The following is a 16,411-nucleotide window of genomic DNA, read 5'->3' as shown; positions in this document are numbered from 1 at the left end:
CCTGCCTGCCCACCACATGAATAAGCCCTCCAAAGAGTGAGACTTTTCTAGGAAGACGAATTTACACAGCTCAACTACTGCTGAATGTGCTTTGAAGTGCTTTGAGCAATACAGGCCCACGCTAGTGATGAGCTGCTGTTTGTTCTTTAAGATAAATCAATTCACGTCCCTCCTGGCTTTACTTCAGGTATGTCCCAATCTCTGAGTCAGCAGGACCCTGGGGTGACCCATACCAGTAAGCCAGCATGTTGTGTCTGCTCTGCCCTCTGCCTAAGTGTCCCATGGTTCCAGCAGAATCTGTGTCTTTCTGCATCTCACAGCCTGGATGCGGGGCTGTTTTGAACGCTGTCATGGTGATAGCTTGATGAGCATCTGTTTACCTAGTGCTACTTTTACATGGAATACATATACTTGGCAGAGCCAAATGCTTCACATTAGGTTACAAATCAAATCAGTTCTCTTCCTTCTTGCCAGTGAGCAGCAGTTCCTGGAGTTTTCTGGTACAAGTAAAACAGCATCATGCCTCTCAGAAGTGCAGTATAAGATTGTCAGAAGGTGAATATGTGCCCAAAGTCCATGCAGGTCAGTCCGGGTTACTGGGTTAGCTGGTCACTTATCATTATCTAATATTGCAATATTACATGAGACGGAAAAAACAAGCAACTGTTGAGGGATATGCTTGAACCCATCCCTGGCTTACAGGGATTTGTGGTATGGGAACATTTCAGGTCAGACATGCTGCCTGTGTAGTTAAATCTTGGGTGTTTATTTCCTACTGATTTGTCCATCCGTTCTTGAACTCACCCATTCTTTTGAAGTGTGCATATCCTGGGGCAAAGAGTTTTATCAACTTTTAGTATTCTGTTTATGGAGTTTCTCTTTTATTTTCAGCATCTATCTTCTTCTTTATTATTATTCATTTTGCTTTGAAAGACTCTTAATTTAGAATTTCAGGACAGTTTGTGAATTTTTTAGGCTGAGGTAGAAGAGTAACATGAGTGTGGAACATCACTGTGATTCTTTGACTCTTTTCTTGTATTTACTTTTTAGCTGTACAGCCCTAAGCCATTGTCTATACAAATTTTTGATGCAATTTATTGAGATATTCTGATGCCCTCCTGTAAGACTTGGCATCTGAGAAATGCGATCTTTGATTACTTGTTCCTTTCTTGTGTTCTCTCATGCCTTTTAACTCTTGAGGCTTGCTGCCGTCATTGTAAGGAAAAGTTAAAAAATGCAACTTTAGGACACCCCGGGCTTTGGAGAACCCAGCTCATCAGCTTAAAACGCTGCATTAACTAATAAAATAATAATAATTCGTGCCTTGGGTGGCATTCCTCCCTTCCACGTTAAGGCCATCGCTGCTACGAGGCACCGCGGGCACGGGGAGGGGGCGAGGGCCCTGCCGGGTGCGGGAGCCGGCAGGTGGGTGCCGCACGGAGGCACAGCGGCTTCCCGCGGCGGGGCGCGGCCGGGGTGCGCGGCGCCGGGCCGGGCGGTGGCGGGCGGCCGGGGAGCGGGGCGCCGGTCCCGCCCCGGCGCTATCCGGCCGCCGGGGAACCCGGCCGGTAGCCGCAGCCCCCCGCGGGCAGCAGCGGCAGCCCCCGCCCCGCCTCTGCCCGTGCCGGAGGAGAGGGGAGGGGGCGCAGGAGCCGCGCCGTGGGTGCTCGCACCGCGCCCTGGCCGGGGGAGCGTGGGCAGCGCAAGCTTCCGTGGGGCAGGGCCGGCCGCGGCCGGCAGGTCAGGGAGGGCCGGAGCGGCCCCCCCGCCCCGCTCCGCCCGTGCGTGTGTTTGTGTGCGCGCTGATTACAGTAATTTTGAGGGTGATGTTGCAACGGGGCAGAGTGTGCGGGGCGGCCCGTGCTGAACTTTATAACGCTCCCGCATGTCAGCCGCCCTCGACAGTGCGTCCATAAAGGGGTCAGCGGGAGCGCCGGCCGGCCTCGCCGCCCTCGCCGCCTCCCTCCTGCCTGCGGGCCGCCCGGCCAGGAAGGGGAGTTATTCGGGATCGCAGCAGCGGCCGGGAGCGGGAGCTCAGGCACAGCCTCCGCGCCGCCGCGCCGCGCTCGGGGTCCCGGCAGGCAGCAAGATGAGGGGCAAAGAGGAGAAGTCGTCGCTGAAAGGTGGGTTCACCGCTCCGCCCTGCCAGGAGAACTGTTCTCCGCGGGGAAAAGAACCCTCCCAGCAGCGGGGTCCCCGCGCAGCGATGCACCGGGGGATACAGGCGGGTGCGTGCGGGGGACAGCCGAGGCAGCGCTTGGCACGAACAGAGGCCAGGTGACTTGGCGAGAGCAGCAGAGTCCTTGCAAAAAGACAGACGCAGAGCGGGGGCGAGGGCGCTGGTGTAGCCGGCTGGAGCGGGGGCGCTTGCGGGCGGTGTGTGGGGCCGCGGCTAAGCCCGCAGGACGGCAGTGGGTGTCAGCCTCTGGCAAGCTGTGCAGAACTGCGGGTGGGTTGTGCCGGAGGCTGCCCGGGGGCTGGGAGCCGCTTGCCTCTCTGCACAGTCGGCAGGAACGTGGCGGGGGGCATCGTCATGTAGCTGGAGATGCCAGGGGGCAGCGGGCAGGGGACGGGGATTCTGGTGACCCTCCAAACTGTGAATCTCGAGTGGTTTTTAACAGCAGTACTCGGAAAACAGTACGAAGTGGCATAGAAAACTGTCTGCATCTCTTTCAATCTATCAAGCGGATTTTTTGAGGATAGTGTTAAATCCCAAAGTTTATTATGGGAATTTTTTTTGTTTTTGTTCTCCACTTACATTAATGAGAGTGGCAATTTCTGTGTGCAACAGAGTGAGGAAAGCCACAAGTGGGAGAACTTAGAGCCCCGCCAGCTGCAGTCGGCATTTCCTTGCTTCTCCCGTCGCCGCTTCCTTCCCTGGCGCCGGCTCCCTTCCACTTCCCCGAGCCGGGACGGCGGGGCCGGGCAAGGGCCCCTTGATCCGGGAAGGCCACCGGAGGCTCGGAGCGGAGCCGGCAATCCTCCCTCTTTGCTTTTTCCCTATAACGCCTTTGCAGCGCTTTTGAAAGACCTGTGCCCAAGTGGCAGGGGTCTCTCTCTGCGGGTGATCCATCTTGCTGTTCAAGGTGAGCTGCTGCCTTTGACGGCTGCCGTGCTGCGGGGCTCGCCATCCCCCCCGAGGCGGAGGGTGCAGCAGCTGCCAAGGGATGCCACCCAGCGGCCGGCAGTGGTTGAGGGGGGAGGCAGCAGCAGCGGGTACAGAGAAGAAAATAAAGAGTAAAAAGACGGTCTCCGGGAGGGGGGAGGACGGGGGCAGGTTGCAGCTGGAGGCGCTGGCCGCAACCCAGCGCCCTTCGTTCAGACAGCGAGGCGAAACACGCGCATGAATAACACCCCGTCGGGTGGAAACTTCCAGCCGCCTGTAGGGTGCAGGAGCTCGGCAGCCCCCGGACGCGCCTGACCCGTGCCAGGGCTGCGGGCGGGGATGCGCCCCGGCGGGGGAGCCTGGCGGGGGAGCCTGGCGGGAGGCCGCGGTCCTTCCCGCGTCCCCCGGGAGGAGGGCTCCGGCTGCATCCTTTCACCTTGGGCATCGTGTATGCACCAGCGCTCCCGGTGTGCCCCCGGCGCGCCCGTAGGAAAGCGACTGAGCCATTAAATCCCGGGTACACGGTGTTCCCAAATGACCGTGTACAGTAAAAACAAAATCTGCAGAGCGGGGCTGTTTCCCTTTCTCTCTCCCCCCCCATCCCCCCGGTTACTGCACTTGTCCAGCCCTGGGTCATCTCCTCACCTTTTCTAGAAGCAATTTCTGCTCTCTCCTAGTTCAGGGAGCGGATTATTTTTTCCCCGTTGTTTCCCTTTTTGGCATTAAAAAAATACTTTTTAATTTTTTTTCCCTTTAGTTATGTCCCAGCCAGGATCAGGGCAGTGCACAGAAGGGACATTTGTTTGTTTTATTGAAAACCGGGCAGGAAATTTTGTTCTTCTGAGTCACTGCGACTCCTTCAGGGAGACGTCAGCGTCCCTTATCGCCGCTCAGCCGGTGCGGCGGGACTGGGAGCGGACGCAGGCTGCGGGGTGGTGGGGGGACACCCACACTTGCGGGAAAAGGTAGTCGTCCTAAAGACAGAGCCAGATTTCAACTTTATATAACCGTAAAATAAGTAGAGCCGGATAAAAAGCGGGGGGGAGGGGGAGAGAGAAAGTCGGGGTTACGCGAGTTTGATGTCAAGGGGAAAAAGAAGGATTTGATTCGTTTGCCTGTGGATGCTTGGCATCCTGAGGCAAGGTCCTGCGGGGGTACTGTGTGGGGGCTCCCCAGAGGGTTGCGCCCAAGGTAGGGCGGTGGTAAAGACAGCGACGATTGTCTTCCCCTCCCACCCTCGACGTCCCCACTGGCCGCCCCTCAAAGGACGTCGAGGGGGGCGCGATCGTCGCCGCCCCGCCCCGGTCCCGCCCATCACCGCCGCCACTTAAACGCCGCCGGGTGCTTCGCCGAGTCAGTGCGGTGCTGGGAGCTGGTGGTACTGTGCTCTTGCAGTGTATCCCCCTCTCGCTTCAAAATGACCGTGAAAGCTGCTGAGGCGTCTGGTCCTACCTTAACTTACTCGAAGATGAGGGGCATGGTGGCCATCCTCATCGGTGAGCGGCGTGGGGACTTCTTCGAAGATGCTCAAGGGGCTGTGATTTTTCTCTCAGGGTGGCTTTTAACGATTTTGTTTCTCCTTTCCTTTTACTTTATAGCTTTCATGAAGCAGAGAAGAATGGGATTAAACGATTTCATTCAGAAGATAGCCACCAACTCCTATGCATGCAAGCAGTAAGTGTCAGAAATCTTAGGGGGGGTTTCAGTCACAAATATCACTAGATATTGGGAGATCTAGTTTAAAAATAATGTTTGCTTACTGTAATTCCTCCAGCATTACTGTTACGGAAGAGTTTATTTGTCTTGTTGAGGTGTTAGTCACTTCGCAACCATCTCCATGGGCTGGGTTTGGAACAAATAAGTCAGAGATTTCTAGTGACTCGTCCCTATTTTGTGCTGTACTTAGAGTATATATAATTTTTTTTGTATGATGGAATTTTCTGTCATTAAAAAAATTTACCCTTTAAATCAAATAGATTGCTTTGGTTGCCTTCTGTAGTAGGCTCAACCAGAACTCTTCCGCGATACGTGCTTGCCCTCTGGCGGAAAGATCTGCCTGTGCTGCTCCTGGTAACTCCTAATCATGTGTGCTCTTATCCTTGCAGCCCTGAAGTTCAGTCTATCTTGAAAATCTCTCAGCCTCAAGAGCCTGAACTTATGAATGCTAATCCTTCTCCTCCGGTAAGTAGATTTTACTCAGTATGACGTTTTTAAAACACCAATTCAGCTACCAATAGAAGTGTAGCGAAATTTGCATAATGAGTATTGCATTAGTGCAATCTCATAGCACACTATTGTAAACAAGAAAGAGTAATTGGTTAGACTGAAACTTTCTGTTTCAAACATCGAGAAGAAATGTTTAAAAAGTGTTATGAGTTGTTATTTTATTATGGAATGTGTCTAAGACTTCAACAAGTACTTTTAAGTAAGCTATGGTTGTTAGACTCTTCTTAGGCAGTACCTATTAGTTGGAGATACCTGTTAGAGATCAAGTTTTAGTGGCAATAAGAGTGCTAATCTTTATTTTCAAAGTTGCTTTATTTATATTTTTAAAAGTGATAAATTGTTGGGACTCTCACTGCTGAACTGATTTAATGAACGTGGTTTCTGTTTATTTTTTTAGCCCAGTCCTTCACAGCAGATCAATCTCGGTCCATCATCCAACCCACATGCCAAACCGTCAGACTTTCATTTCTTAAAAGTGATTGGAAAAGGCAGTTTTGGGAAGGTAAGTGTAACTTTTATTTTCATTTAAATTTATTTACTCTTGAGCTCTTCTGTGAAATACCGGAGAGTGGGTTTTGTACTGCCTTTGGTGAATGGTGGTCACTTAAACCAAACCTGAGCACATCCAGTGCAGGAGCAGGGACGCTGCATTTGAATGAGTCCTAGAAGAGCCAGGGAGTTCAGTCCACTAGTGCTGGGAAGAATAGATAGACTTTGCTTTTGGAAGAGAAAGAAAGTAGATGTAGTATCTTTGGGCTAGATAATTCTGCCAGAATGGTAACAGTGTCAGGCAAAGGGCTTGCACATTGAACTAGAGGGATGTGGCTGTGCTCAGAATCTCACGTAAAGGGTTGTTGTTGGTTGTGTTTTCAAGCTGTTTAATATTTCAGTATTGCTCAGTTCTGCGATTTTATGCACTTTCAGGTCCTCCTTGCACGGCATAAGGCAGAAGAGCAGTTCTATGCTGTTAAAGTCCTGCAGAAAAAAGCAATCCTGAAGAAGAAAGAGGTAAGCTGCCCTTCACAATACCATTGCAATGTCCATCAAAAACATTTTTACTGCTACCAGTAAGCAAGTGTAATAAATGTTAATGGGTTATTTCTGATGTTTTCAGGAGAAGCACATTATGTCAGAGCGCAATGTCTTGCTGAAAAATGTGAAACACCCTTTCCTGGTCGGGCTTCACTTTTCCTTCCAAACTGCAGACAAATTGTATTTTGTCCTGGATTACATCAATGGTGGAGAGGTAAGCAGTAAGAAAATTATTAGTATTTCCTATCATGTGCATGGTGGTAAGGTAGACATTTTCACTCTTCCTTTTAAATACAAAAAAAGTTGCAAGGGGAAAAGTCGTGCAGGAGAAGTTACTAGATTCAATGTTTCTGCCTGCCAAGTTTTGAACTACCAAAGGATCCTTAGGCCATTTCCTGCTATTGTTCTCCTGTGCTATATATGTTGAGTCTAATTAAGTGCATTGTTAACAGGCTTTGGCGCCGTTTACACAACTTTGTTCTCTCTGTCTCCTGTAGTTGTTCTACCATCTCCAGAGGGAGCGTTGCTTCCTGGAGCCGAGAGCCCGATTTTATGCTGCTGAAATTGCCAGTGCACTGGGCTATCTGCACTCCCTGAACATCGTTTATCGGTGAGCAGCCTTGCTCAGTTTGTTGTACAGAAAGAAACATTCTTTGTTAAATAAGCATTGAAAAGTTCAGCTCAGTAGGAGTTTGGAATTGCATTTAATATTTTGTGGTGGCTTAGTGAACTTCTCTAAACAGCTGCACCTAAAATATTCTCACTGCACCTCCTCTAACATTTATCTCTTTCATCTCTTCTTGCAGAGACTTGAAGCCAGAGAACATCCTGCTTGATTCACAGGGGCACATTGTCTTGACTGACTTTGGACTCTGCAAAGAAAACATAGAGCACAATGGCACGACCTCCACCTTCTGCGGCACACCAGAGGTACGGCCAGCCCTCAGCCGCCCACTCTCAGAGGGACAGCAAGAGCTTTCATTGATAAGAGAGTTCTTATCAATGAAAACTGACTTCTCCCATGTGTATGTAAGGCTGGTTACATGAGTAGGGAGCATTATGGGCCTTCTAATAATAGGGCTGCCCAGTGAGGACATCTAGGGCACAAGGAGCTTGCTGAGCAGGAGAGAGCAGCTCTCAAGCCATCTGCCTGTTTGTAAAAATATTGTAGCTTTCCTTTAGCTTAAATATTGCTGGGATTCAGTAAGCTGCTTTTATTCATGAATGGGGAGGCTTTCTTGATTGTAAAGATCCCTATGGCTCACATGGCTCTTTCTCTTCTCTTACACAGTATCTTGCTCCTGAAGTTCTCCATAAGCAGCCCTATGACCGGACTGTGGACTGGTGGTGCCTTGGAGCAGTCCTGTACGAGATGCTTTATGGCTTGGTAAGCAACAAATCCTACATGACAGATCAAACTAGCTTACTTGACCTTTTCCCACAAGAAACCCCATGCCTGCCTGTCAGCCTCAATAACTCTTCCTTTTCTCTTCCCACAGCCACCCTTCTACAGCAGGAACACCGCAGAAATGTATGACAATATCTTGAACAAACCCTTGCAGCTGAAGCCAAATATTACCAACTCAGCTAGACATCTCCTGGAAGGCCTCTTGCAGAAGGACAGGACAAAGAGACTTGGTGCCAAGGAGGACTTTGTAAGTGCAAACTGGCCAGTGCCCACATGCAGTGCTGGAGGATGACTGGGCTGTACTGTTTACATTACCTTTGGTCTGAATTAATCTATTTTTCTCTCTCTTAACAGATGGAGATTAAGAATCACATCTTCTTCTCCCCAATTAACTGGGATGATCTCATTAATAAGAAGATTACACCCCCTTTTAACCCAAATGTGGTACGTATCACTTCTAATTATAGAGTGCATGGAGAGTGTCTTTCTACCCCTTGTCTTTGTGGGGTGCCCAGGAGCCAGGGTCAAGTGGTCGGATGGCTGTGTTTAGGGAATGTAACTTTCCTTCCCCTGTGTCTGTCCAAACAAAGTTAAAATAGGTGGTAATTGACTTTTTTCTGATGATCCATCTGAATTTGGCTGTTTTTTTTTGTTGTCTCACATGCTTCATTTGCATGGTAATTTTAAAATAATGCCCAGCCTCCCCATTTTGCCAAAGGGGAAGTTAAGGTATAGGGAGCAAGTAGCTTCCCTATGGCAGAGTTACAATTGGCTTGTCAGATACTAACATGTGTTAACTAAGGGATCAGGTTGTGGAGGTTGTTCTCCGTCATTTCCTGAGCATTTTATAAACTTCATTTAATAACTAGGAGATCAAAGTCCCGCACTGCAAACTGCTGTGTGGCAGAGTGGCATGTTTGCATTTAGCTTCTGTTGCATGAGCTTAGTGCGAGTATAGCCATACTAAATCAAATCATCTTGTTTTTAGTGAGACAATGTGCAACAGGATACAAAAAAAGGCCAAACTAAAACTGTCAAAGGCTGCTAAACAGTGGGCCTGAGGTGATAGCACTGTGAGTCTCTCTACAAGGGTGCTTCTCTCCATATTGAATTGAATTGCGCACTCAAAAATCTTTGGGTCTCTAAATTCCTTTTCTGTCCTTTCCACAGAGCGGCCCCAGTGACCTGCGACACTTCGATCCAGAGTTTACAGATGAGCCAGTCCCTAACTCCATTGGCCAGTCCCCAGACAGCATCCTCATCACTGCCAGCGTCAAAGAAGCCGCCGAGGCATTTTTGGGCTTCTCATATGCCCCACCCGTGGACTCTTTCTTGTGAATGTTTTTCTTTTATTCTTTTTTAATAATAATAACAACTATTATTTTTATTTTTTGTTTGGCCTTCTGGTGGAACTGCCAGTTGACCAGTCACCTTGAAAGAGAATTTGCACATTTCCACCATGGCAGCTTTGCAGCCTTAATTTCAACTACACTGTTTGCTGGAAGCTTTTTTGAAGAGCACATCACTCTCTAAATGAGCTTTACAGGCTTTTCATTTCCATTTGTTCTTCCCCCAAAGTGGTGCTGTCTCCTTGGGAAAGAAATAAAATGACTGCTGCCATAGACTGCTATGGCAGATCGTAGGAGTAAGAACAAGCTGTTTTGTAATCGTGCTCGAAAAGCCTTGCCTGAAGATCTATCTGAACGTGATAAGGATTTTATGAAATGTGCCTTTTTTCTGATGAGATCTTGTGAGCTCCAAAGCTTTCCCTGTTGCAGAGTGTGTTTCTCAGTTCATTTATGTGGGTTTACTATGTGAACAAATGGTATGCGTGTGGTCTGCGTACTACAGATGGACTTAGTTTAAAGCATCAGTGTGACACTTGCAGGATACCACAATGTGGGGCATTGTTTGTTTCTTCCATATTTGGAAGATAAATTAAGTGTAATTTTGAAATTTCTTTTGTAAATCTATACTGTCAACTAAAATTATTGAAATGGGCTCACAATTACTTGTATCCAAATGCTTGAAGAAAGCATTGCTGCTATGAAAAAAGATTTCTATTTTTAGAAAGGGTTTTTATGGACCAAAATGCCCCAGCTGCAGTCGGTCAAAGCTGTTGGTTTCTTTTTTTATTTTATTTTTTTTCTCTTTTAGTTTAAAATATATCATCTGTAAAATGGGCATTATTTATGGTCTTAGGGTTTGAGGGATTTTCATTCCTGATTGTATGTATTGTAAAAAAGATCTGTACATTCAGTTGTAACTCTAGATGTATATTTAAACTTACAGACTTACTTGTAATGTATACCATCATTGTAATGTAATATAATTAACATGGTTATATGTATCATATTTTTTTGTGACCAGACCCATAGGTTTGCAGTAAAATCCTGAAAAATACTTCCATGAACTCTGTCTTATTTTAAAACAAAGGTTTTAGCAAGATTTAAAAAAAAAATTAAAAATAAGTCCAAGTTGCCAATCAGCTAAGGTAATTTTCATTAGGTGTGTGATGGTTATGCCATCAAACTGCACCCATAGAAGTCTTACCATGGATACAACTCTGCAAAGTACATGGATGCGACTTGGTCTTCCAACTGTGGGTGTTCAGAGTGATTGTGTATCAGTGTGGGTGTTCTTTCCTGGTACAAATGCTCCCATTCCCCCAAAATTAGTTTCTCTGCCTCAAGCAAAGTGAAGGTATGGCTCTCTGGTGTGGACAAGGCACAGCTACACTTAAATGATGTCCTTAGGTAACAAAGACAGGAGATGTTTTAGCACAGCATTGCAGACATACACTAGAAACAGATTATCGTGGGACTTTGGAAACAGCTCCTGTTGGGAGTGCATCCTGGAGCATCTGCTGTGGTGTGGGGCAGTGCATTGTACCCCAAGTTTACCAGTGTTCCAAAATCTATTCAGGAGCTGGATTTCACTCACCAATCATATGATTGCAGCTGGAGTAAAACTGACTGTTTACCTAAAACTGTTAAATAGTTTTTTATTACTGAGTACTACTACCAGATGGCCTGCAAGAGGGACTTCTGGCAAGAAACAAGATAACCACTTTTGGGGTGATCCTATTCAGTTTCTTTTGGGTGGTGATAGATGGCTTTTTTTCTCTGAGGAACTGAGTATCTGCACCTTCTTTACAACTCCCATTATCCATTGGGTATTTCAGTTGTTGTTCTTAGTGATTCTGAGAATCCAGAGGAGCAGTTGCTGAGAAAAGTTGGACAGTCAAATGTTGCTCAGGCTGCTGCGATAACAGCAGTGTAAGCAATTCGCTAATAGGGGTGGTATTTCTATTCATTACATTTCTGAGATAAAAGCCTGCAGTAATTTTCCAGCTTTTATTATGCGTTCGATGTAGGAACAGAAAAATGTGTATGGCTTTAGCTATAAACTGTTTCTGGGAGACCACACTCAGAGCTGAAAATGCTAATTTATAGCAGCCAAGAAACCTTTCAGATCCCGTTATTATCTGAAAGAGATGCAGTCACCTCCCCCTCAAACTCCCAACAAACTCTCAAATTCATGCATTCAAAAACTCTTTGAATAGTGCACTGACAGGCTCTGCAAAGTCTTCCACTGCTATAATGCTCCTGAAACATCTTTTGTGCCCATGACTTTGTAGACTAGAGATGTTAAAATATATAGTGCTAGTTTGTTTCTACAGAAAATGAAACTGTACTTGCCAAGCGACCAAGGCGTGCATACACATTATCTTTGCCTCACATTTCCCAGTCATGAGCAAGGTGCTGTGTGCAGATACGCGAGCAGAGAGCTGCAGCTCCAGGGTAACAGAACATTAAATGCTGCCTATCGTTTTCAGGGAGAAAAACCCGCTGGAGCAATTAACAGTGAAGAAGTTTAAAACTTCAGTGACTCAAAGGTGTACATCATGTGCTTTTCATCTCTGCCAAGATGTAGGGTATTATTTTAATGGGTTCCTTTTAAAAAACAATGTCTGATTGTAATTCTAAATGTTCTACCATGCGTAGGCTTATTATGCTGCTGCTGTTTTCTGCAAAAGTCTGCAACTGCTAGCAATGAATATTCAACACATGCCACCTCAATTGTTTGGTGTAGGAAAGGGGAAAAAGTTGTCCATGATTTTAATCTCGCTGATCTTGATGTATTACAGTCATGCCTGTAGGAAGAATCTGTGGAAGTCACCTGGGTTTTGGGTTTGTTGTTGTGTTTGTTTTATGGAATTCTGTGTCTATAAGGTCTGTATTTCCTTTAGAGAAAAGTCTCTGCATTGAGAAGCAGGGCTGATTCCTGAAATCACAGGTGACATAGGTGTTATGAGCTATTTTGACTAAGACCTGAATCTGTAGTTTAATTTCACACATTTGTAAAATGGAAGTAGTCATCCACACTTTTTGCTGATGGCAGTGTGGTAACCATCACCAGCTTGGATAGCTTTATTTAGCAGAATGGTCAATGCAACTAAACTTCAAACACTTATTACATTGTACTCTGCATAGCGAGCATAGCATGCTTTGGCTTTCATATGCTCTTTGGGTGGAGTGCATTGATAATACATCCAAAAAATTTAAATACGTAAATGCAGACATCTCATGTGGTTTAGTATGTGCCACTTATCTCCGTGTACCAAAAGCCATGAACCGTTTCATGAGCCTTAGGGAGATAAGAGAAACTTCTTAGTGACTATTTTTCTTGTGCTCCTCATACTCAGCAGGCTGGAGGACAGACTGGATCATAAGCAAATTAAACAGGAGGTTCCTGTCTCTCCCCCAAAAAATTCTTAAAAAGTAGTTTATGCCCACCCTCTGTAGACCTATAACAAGCCTGGAGAAATTAATGAAAAAAACCCAAGATTCTAGTACAGCCTTGCATTTCTAGTGAAACATTTCTACAGACAGGTGCTAAAAATGAGGGACCCTGCTCAGAAAAGAGCTTTGGCTAGTGGCCCTAAATCCAGCATCTTACCTAGGGTACCTAAAGGTAGGTGAGATAAATACGGGCCCAACTGGACTCTTCTAAGGAGAGAAATGAAATATTGCACAAAATTATGTTCCTATTTAACCGCAGTACCAGATCTACAGATGTTGTTAATGTGATACCACGTGGCTGTAGTTACCCTGATAGGGCTGGTATGACAGCTTACAGTAAAAATGTTTTCTGATGCTCCCCACAGCTGCAGTTTCTGCTTTGAAGGCCTACACTTCAAGATCGGGATAAAATTTTCCATGCTGGCTAGGCCTGGTTATGGAAAATTTCTGCAAAAATGCTTCCAAAACATTCCAAAAACGGCGGGGGGACGACACAGCCATATCTGAAATAGCAAGCCTCAAACAATTAACACAGATATGTACAATCTGTCCAGCAATTGCTTGAGAGTCAGGCCAGGCTCTGAAAGGTCAGTGTCTTCTTTGAGAGCGTGGTGGCTTCTGGCTGTCCTGCGCAGGAACGGGGGCACTGCAGTGCCAGCGTACGGTGCCCACGCGTGTCCGTGCGCTCACCTGCAGCGGTGTGCAGGCACTTTTGCGGCTCTGGTGTCCGGGAGCCCCAGGGAGAGCGGGGCCGCGCTGCCGGCCCGCAGTGCCCGCGCTGCCGGCCCGGGCCGAGGGTGACACCCTGTGGTGCCGCCGGGCAGCGCTCGGCTCCGCTGGCAAAGGGAGAGAGGCGCTGGCGTGGGTGGGAGCCTGTCGGAGATCAGGAACAGAAGGGAAGGGAGGCGGTATCTCTGGGAAATGGTGCCCTCCTCCAGCACCTGTATGAGCCATGTCACAGCTCCGGTTCCTCTTGCAGACAGGCATCCACCCGAGATGATGGAGGGGCTGCGTTCCTGGAGCTGTGCAGGCCTTACTGAGCCCAGGTTTCCTTGTCAGATTCAGTCTTCCCTGTAACATCCCCATCTGGACTCCTCTGCCTCTGGGAAGCACCAGGCTAGCACAAGAGCTTTCTCCTGAGTATTTTTGGTGCCTAGATCGCCAGCTGCTACAATGGGTGCTGCCCCTCTCCTTCTCCTCCAGCAGGAGGGATAAGCAGCACCAGGCAAGAACAGCACTGCGCTGTGTCCATGGCTCCTTCAGCAGGTCCTTATTTGGAAAGGTTGGACTATTTAGGAAGTGAGCCACAGCTTTGGCCTGTGTATTTGATAGGGATCTGTTCACTGAATTATCTCTCCCCATGAGTGAGGATGTGAAGAACTCGGTACTCTGTGGAGGGTCTCTCATATGTTGATGAGGAGATATCCCACAGTTCAGACCATCTTTTATGAATGTAGTATATGAAGCACACAAATAAGTGGTTTATAGGATAAGCCTTCTTAGACTTTATGCTGCTTTCTCAGTTCTTGTAAACATCCTTCTCTCTGCACTTTAAAGTCCATAGTTATGATTGGTCTCTAGTGATTTGGTACTGAGATTTTCTACACTGGTATAGAAAATCCATATACTTACTTTTAAAATCTATAGAAATATATCTTTACTTTTGTAAAGAAGTAATATTCTTTATAGTCTACCAGAGAGTAGAAATATACAGTCCTATAGTATTTTTTAAAAAACATAAGTCAGTCAGTTACCGTTTTTTCTTTTCTTAGGGAAATAAATTTATTAGTTCAGGTAAATACACATACTGCTCTGAAGACAGCTGTACAGCTAATACAAAATACAGAGTATTTTGTATACTATATGCATACTATACTACTTGGTATACTATACAAAATATATGCCATACAGAGTAGTTTACTGCTGAGAACTGCTGTGTATCAATTCAATTATAGATGCAAAAAATAGCCTTTGTATGGATTTGAACATATATAATATATACCATAAAACCACAGTTAATGACTGATTGTGCTGAAGTGAACACTGAAATAAAAAATAAGAACGATGTGTGGGTATACAGGGACCTAGCTTTTCTGAAGGGACAAAATAATCCATATACTTCTTTTAAGTAATACCATGAGACTATGGGACATGCTTAATTGGCTACTGCAAAAGAGGGTCTCAAATGTGACTTGTGTTTCCAAATTTGGGTCCAAAGTTTATCTGTATTCCAGGATCAGTTTGGCTTCCCAAGGTTGGTACTAAGTTTATATTTCACTGATGTGCTGTGAATGATAAATTTGCAGACTTGTAAGAACTATTCCTGCTTAATAAGAGATTATCCAGTTATTAATTTTCCAATTTTTCTGAATATGGAATATAATCTCACTGAGAAACACTGGGCCACATGTCAGTTAACAGTCTATGGCTAAATTAATTCAATCATACCTCTTGATCAGACCTGAGCATGCAACACAGTCTCTCCTTACAGCGACTTTCCAGGTACCCAGAGAGAGAAAGTGATCTCACTTGTCTTAAACAGACATGTTGGGTGCTCTGGAGGGGATGGTTTCTTTCCATTGCCTATAAATGGAGCTTTCACTGACTTGTAAATGCACTTGCTTAAAACAGATTCCTCCTCCCTCTCAGATGATCATTCAGTATGTGCATATTTTGCTTGCCATCTATGTGTGTTTAGCAGATCACATCCTAGGCACGTGGGAATGCTATCAAAAGACATGGAACTAACTGGAAATGATGCAGTTCACTAGGGAGTTGAAGTATTTTACCTCTGCAGATGCTGATAAGCCCTGCAAGCAATTAAAGACATTTAGCAGAGAAAAACTGTATTTGTTTAAAACATGACTGCAAGCCAGAAGAAGGCTTAACAGATTTGACAACCAGCTTCCAAAGCATGGATTTTAAAATTAAGGTTTACAGATGACTAGTGATATACTGCTCCTTATTTTGTGGTCACTACAAAGAGGTATTTCAGCAACTGACAACAAGGACATGAGAAGCAGAACAAGCAGCCTATAAAATGGAAAGTCCTGGAGAAGAGATATGAAAAGAAAAAAAAAAAGTTTTATTATTTCTAAAATACTTATCACTTTGGATATCTGCCCTGTTATATATTGACAATTATTAATGTGACATTGCATCCCTTGGCATGTTCCCATCATGCACAGTATTATGACAGGTAATGGCAAAGAGCTGAAAATAGATAAGCCACTGAGACACTCCATTAAAGAATCAGGAAAGTGGTTCTTGTGCCAAGATCTACAGGGAGTTATACTAAATCATGTAAACCTGTAAACCATTTTTTCATGTAACATGAGAGCATCATTAGCATAGCCATTCAGCTGGCATGAGTCGAACAAAATGTTTGATGGGGGCCTGTTACCATCTGGGTCAAAAATAATTCACCAACTGTTCACATTAAAATACTGTGGTTAGTCACTCTGAGCTAGATTTTAGAGCCTTACAGCAAGAAAAGCCCACAGCACGTTCACGCCACCGTGACTATTTACATAAATAAAAGTTAATGCTGTTAACTACCTGCTCTACTGCTGTGTGTACTACAGCTCTTGCTGATACATTCTGATGTGTATTTTTCATATAATCATAGAATCACAGAATGCTTTGGGTTGGAAGGAACTTGAAGATCATCTAGTTCCAACCCTCCTGCCCTGGGCAGGGACACCTTCCACTAGACCAGGTTGCCCTGGGTCCTATACAACATGGCTGTGAACACTTTAGGGAAGGGGCATCCACAGCTTCTCTGGGCAACTTCCTCCCGTGCCTTACCACCCTCATAGTAAAGAGTTATGTATT

The 16,411-nt window shown here is 45.9% G+C and overlaps 1 protein-coding gene across 2 annotated transcripts; it reads left to right on the top strand.

The window, feature by feature from the left end:
* Positions 1–1,608: 1,608 nt before the first annotated feature.
* On the top strand, positions 1,609–10,175 carry SGK1 (serum/glucocorticoid regulated kinase 1). Of its 2 annotated transcripts, none has more exons than XM_041469812.1 (12): positions 1,609–2,123; positions 4,705–4,780; positions 5,212–5,287; positions 5,730–5,834; positions 6,257–6,340; positions 6,447–6,578; positions 6,862–6,974; positions 7,171–7,294; positions 7,656–7,751; positions 7,864–8,019; positions 8,127–8,216; positions 8,943–10,175. In XM_041469812.1, exons 1-12 carry the CDS (start codon positions 1,886–1,888, stop codon positions 9,108–9,110), a joined length of 1,458 nt encoding a protein of 485 aa, XP_041325746.1. In that variant the 5' UTR covers positions 1,609–1,885; the 3' UTR covers positions 9,111–10,175. The 2 variants fall into 2 exon arrangements, with proteins under 2 accessions (XP_041325746.1, XP_041325747.1); XM_041469813.1 differs by lacking the exon at positions 1,609–2,123 and adding an exon at positions 4,380–4,602.
* The last annotated feature ends 6,236 nt before the right edge of the window (positions 10,176–16,411 follow it).

The sequence above is a fragment of the Pyrgilauda ruficollis genome, unplaced genomic scaffold, assembly GCF_017590135.1.
Source record: "Pyrgilauda ruficollis isolate IOZ18807 unplaced genomic scaffold, ASM1759013v1 scaffold24, whole genome shotgun sequence".
NCBI classification, from domain to species: domain Eukaryota; kingdom Metazoa; phylum Chordata; class Aves; order Passeriformes; family Passeridae; genus Pyrgilauda; species Pyrgilauda ruficollis.
The sequence above is the reverse complement of the archived record's forward strand: the minus strand, read 5'-3'. Positions and strand labels throughout refer to the sequence as shown.

Excerpts from the sequence above, each read along its gene's own strand:
- SGK1 (XM_041469812.1), top strand. The coding sequence starts at position 1,886 with ATGTCAGCCGCCCTCGACAGTGCGTCCATAAAGGGGTCAGCGGGAGCG. Across the intron at positions 7,295-7,655 it reads CCTTCTGCGGCACACCAGAG|TATCTTGCTCCTGAAGTTCT; the intron begins GTACGGCCAGCC and ends TCTCTTACACAG. Across the intron at positions 8,020-8,126 it reads TTGGTGCCAAGGAGGACTTT|ATGGAGATTAAGAATCACAT; the intron begins GTAAGTGCAAAC and ends CTCTCTTAACAG.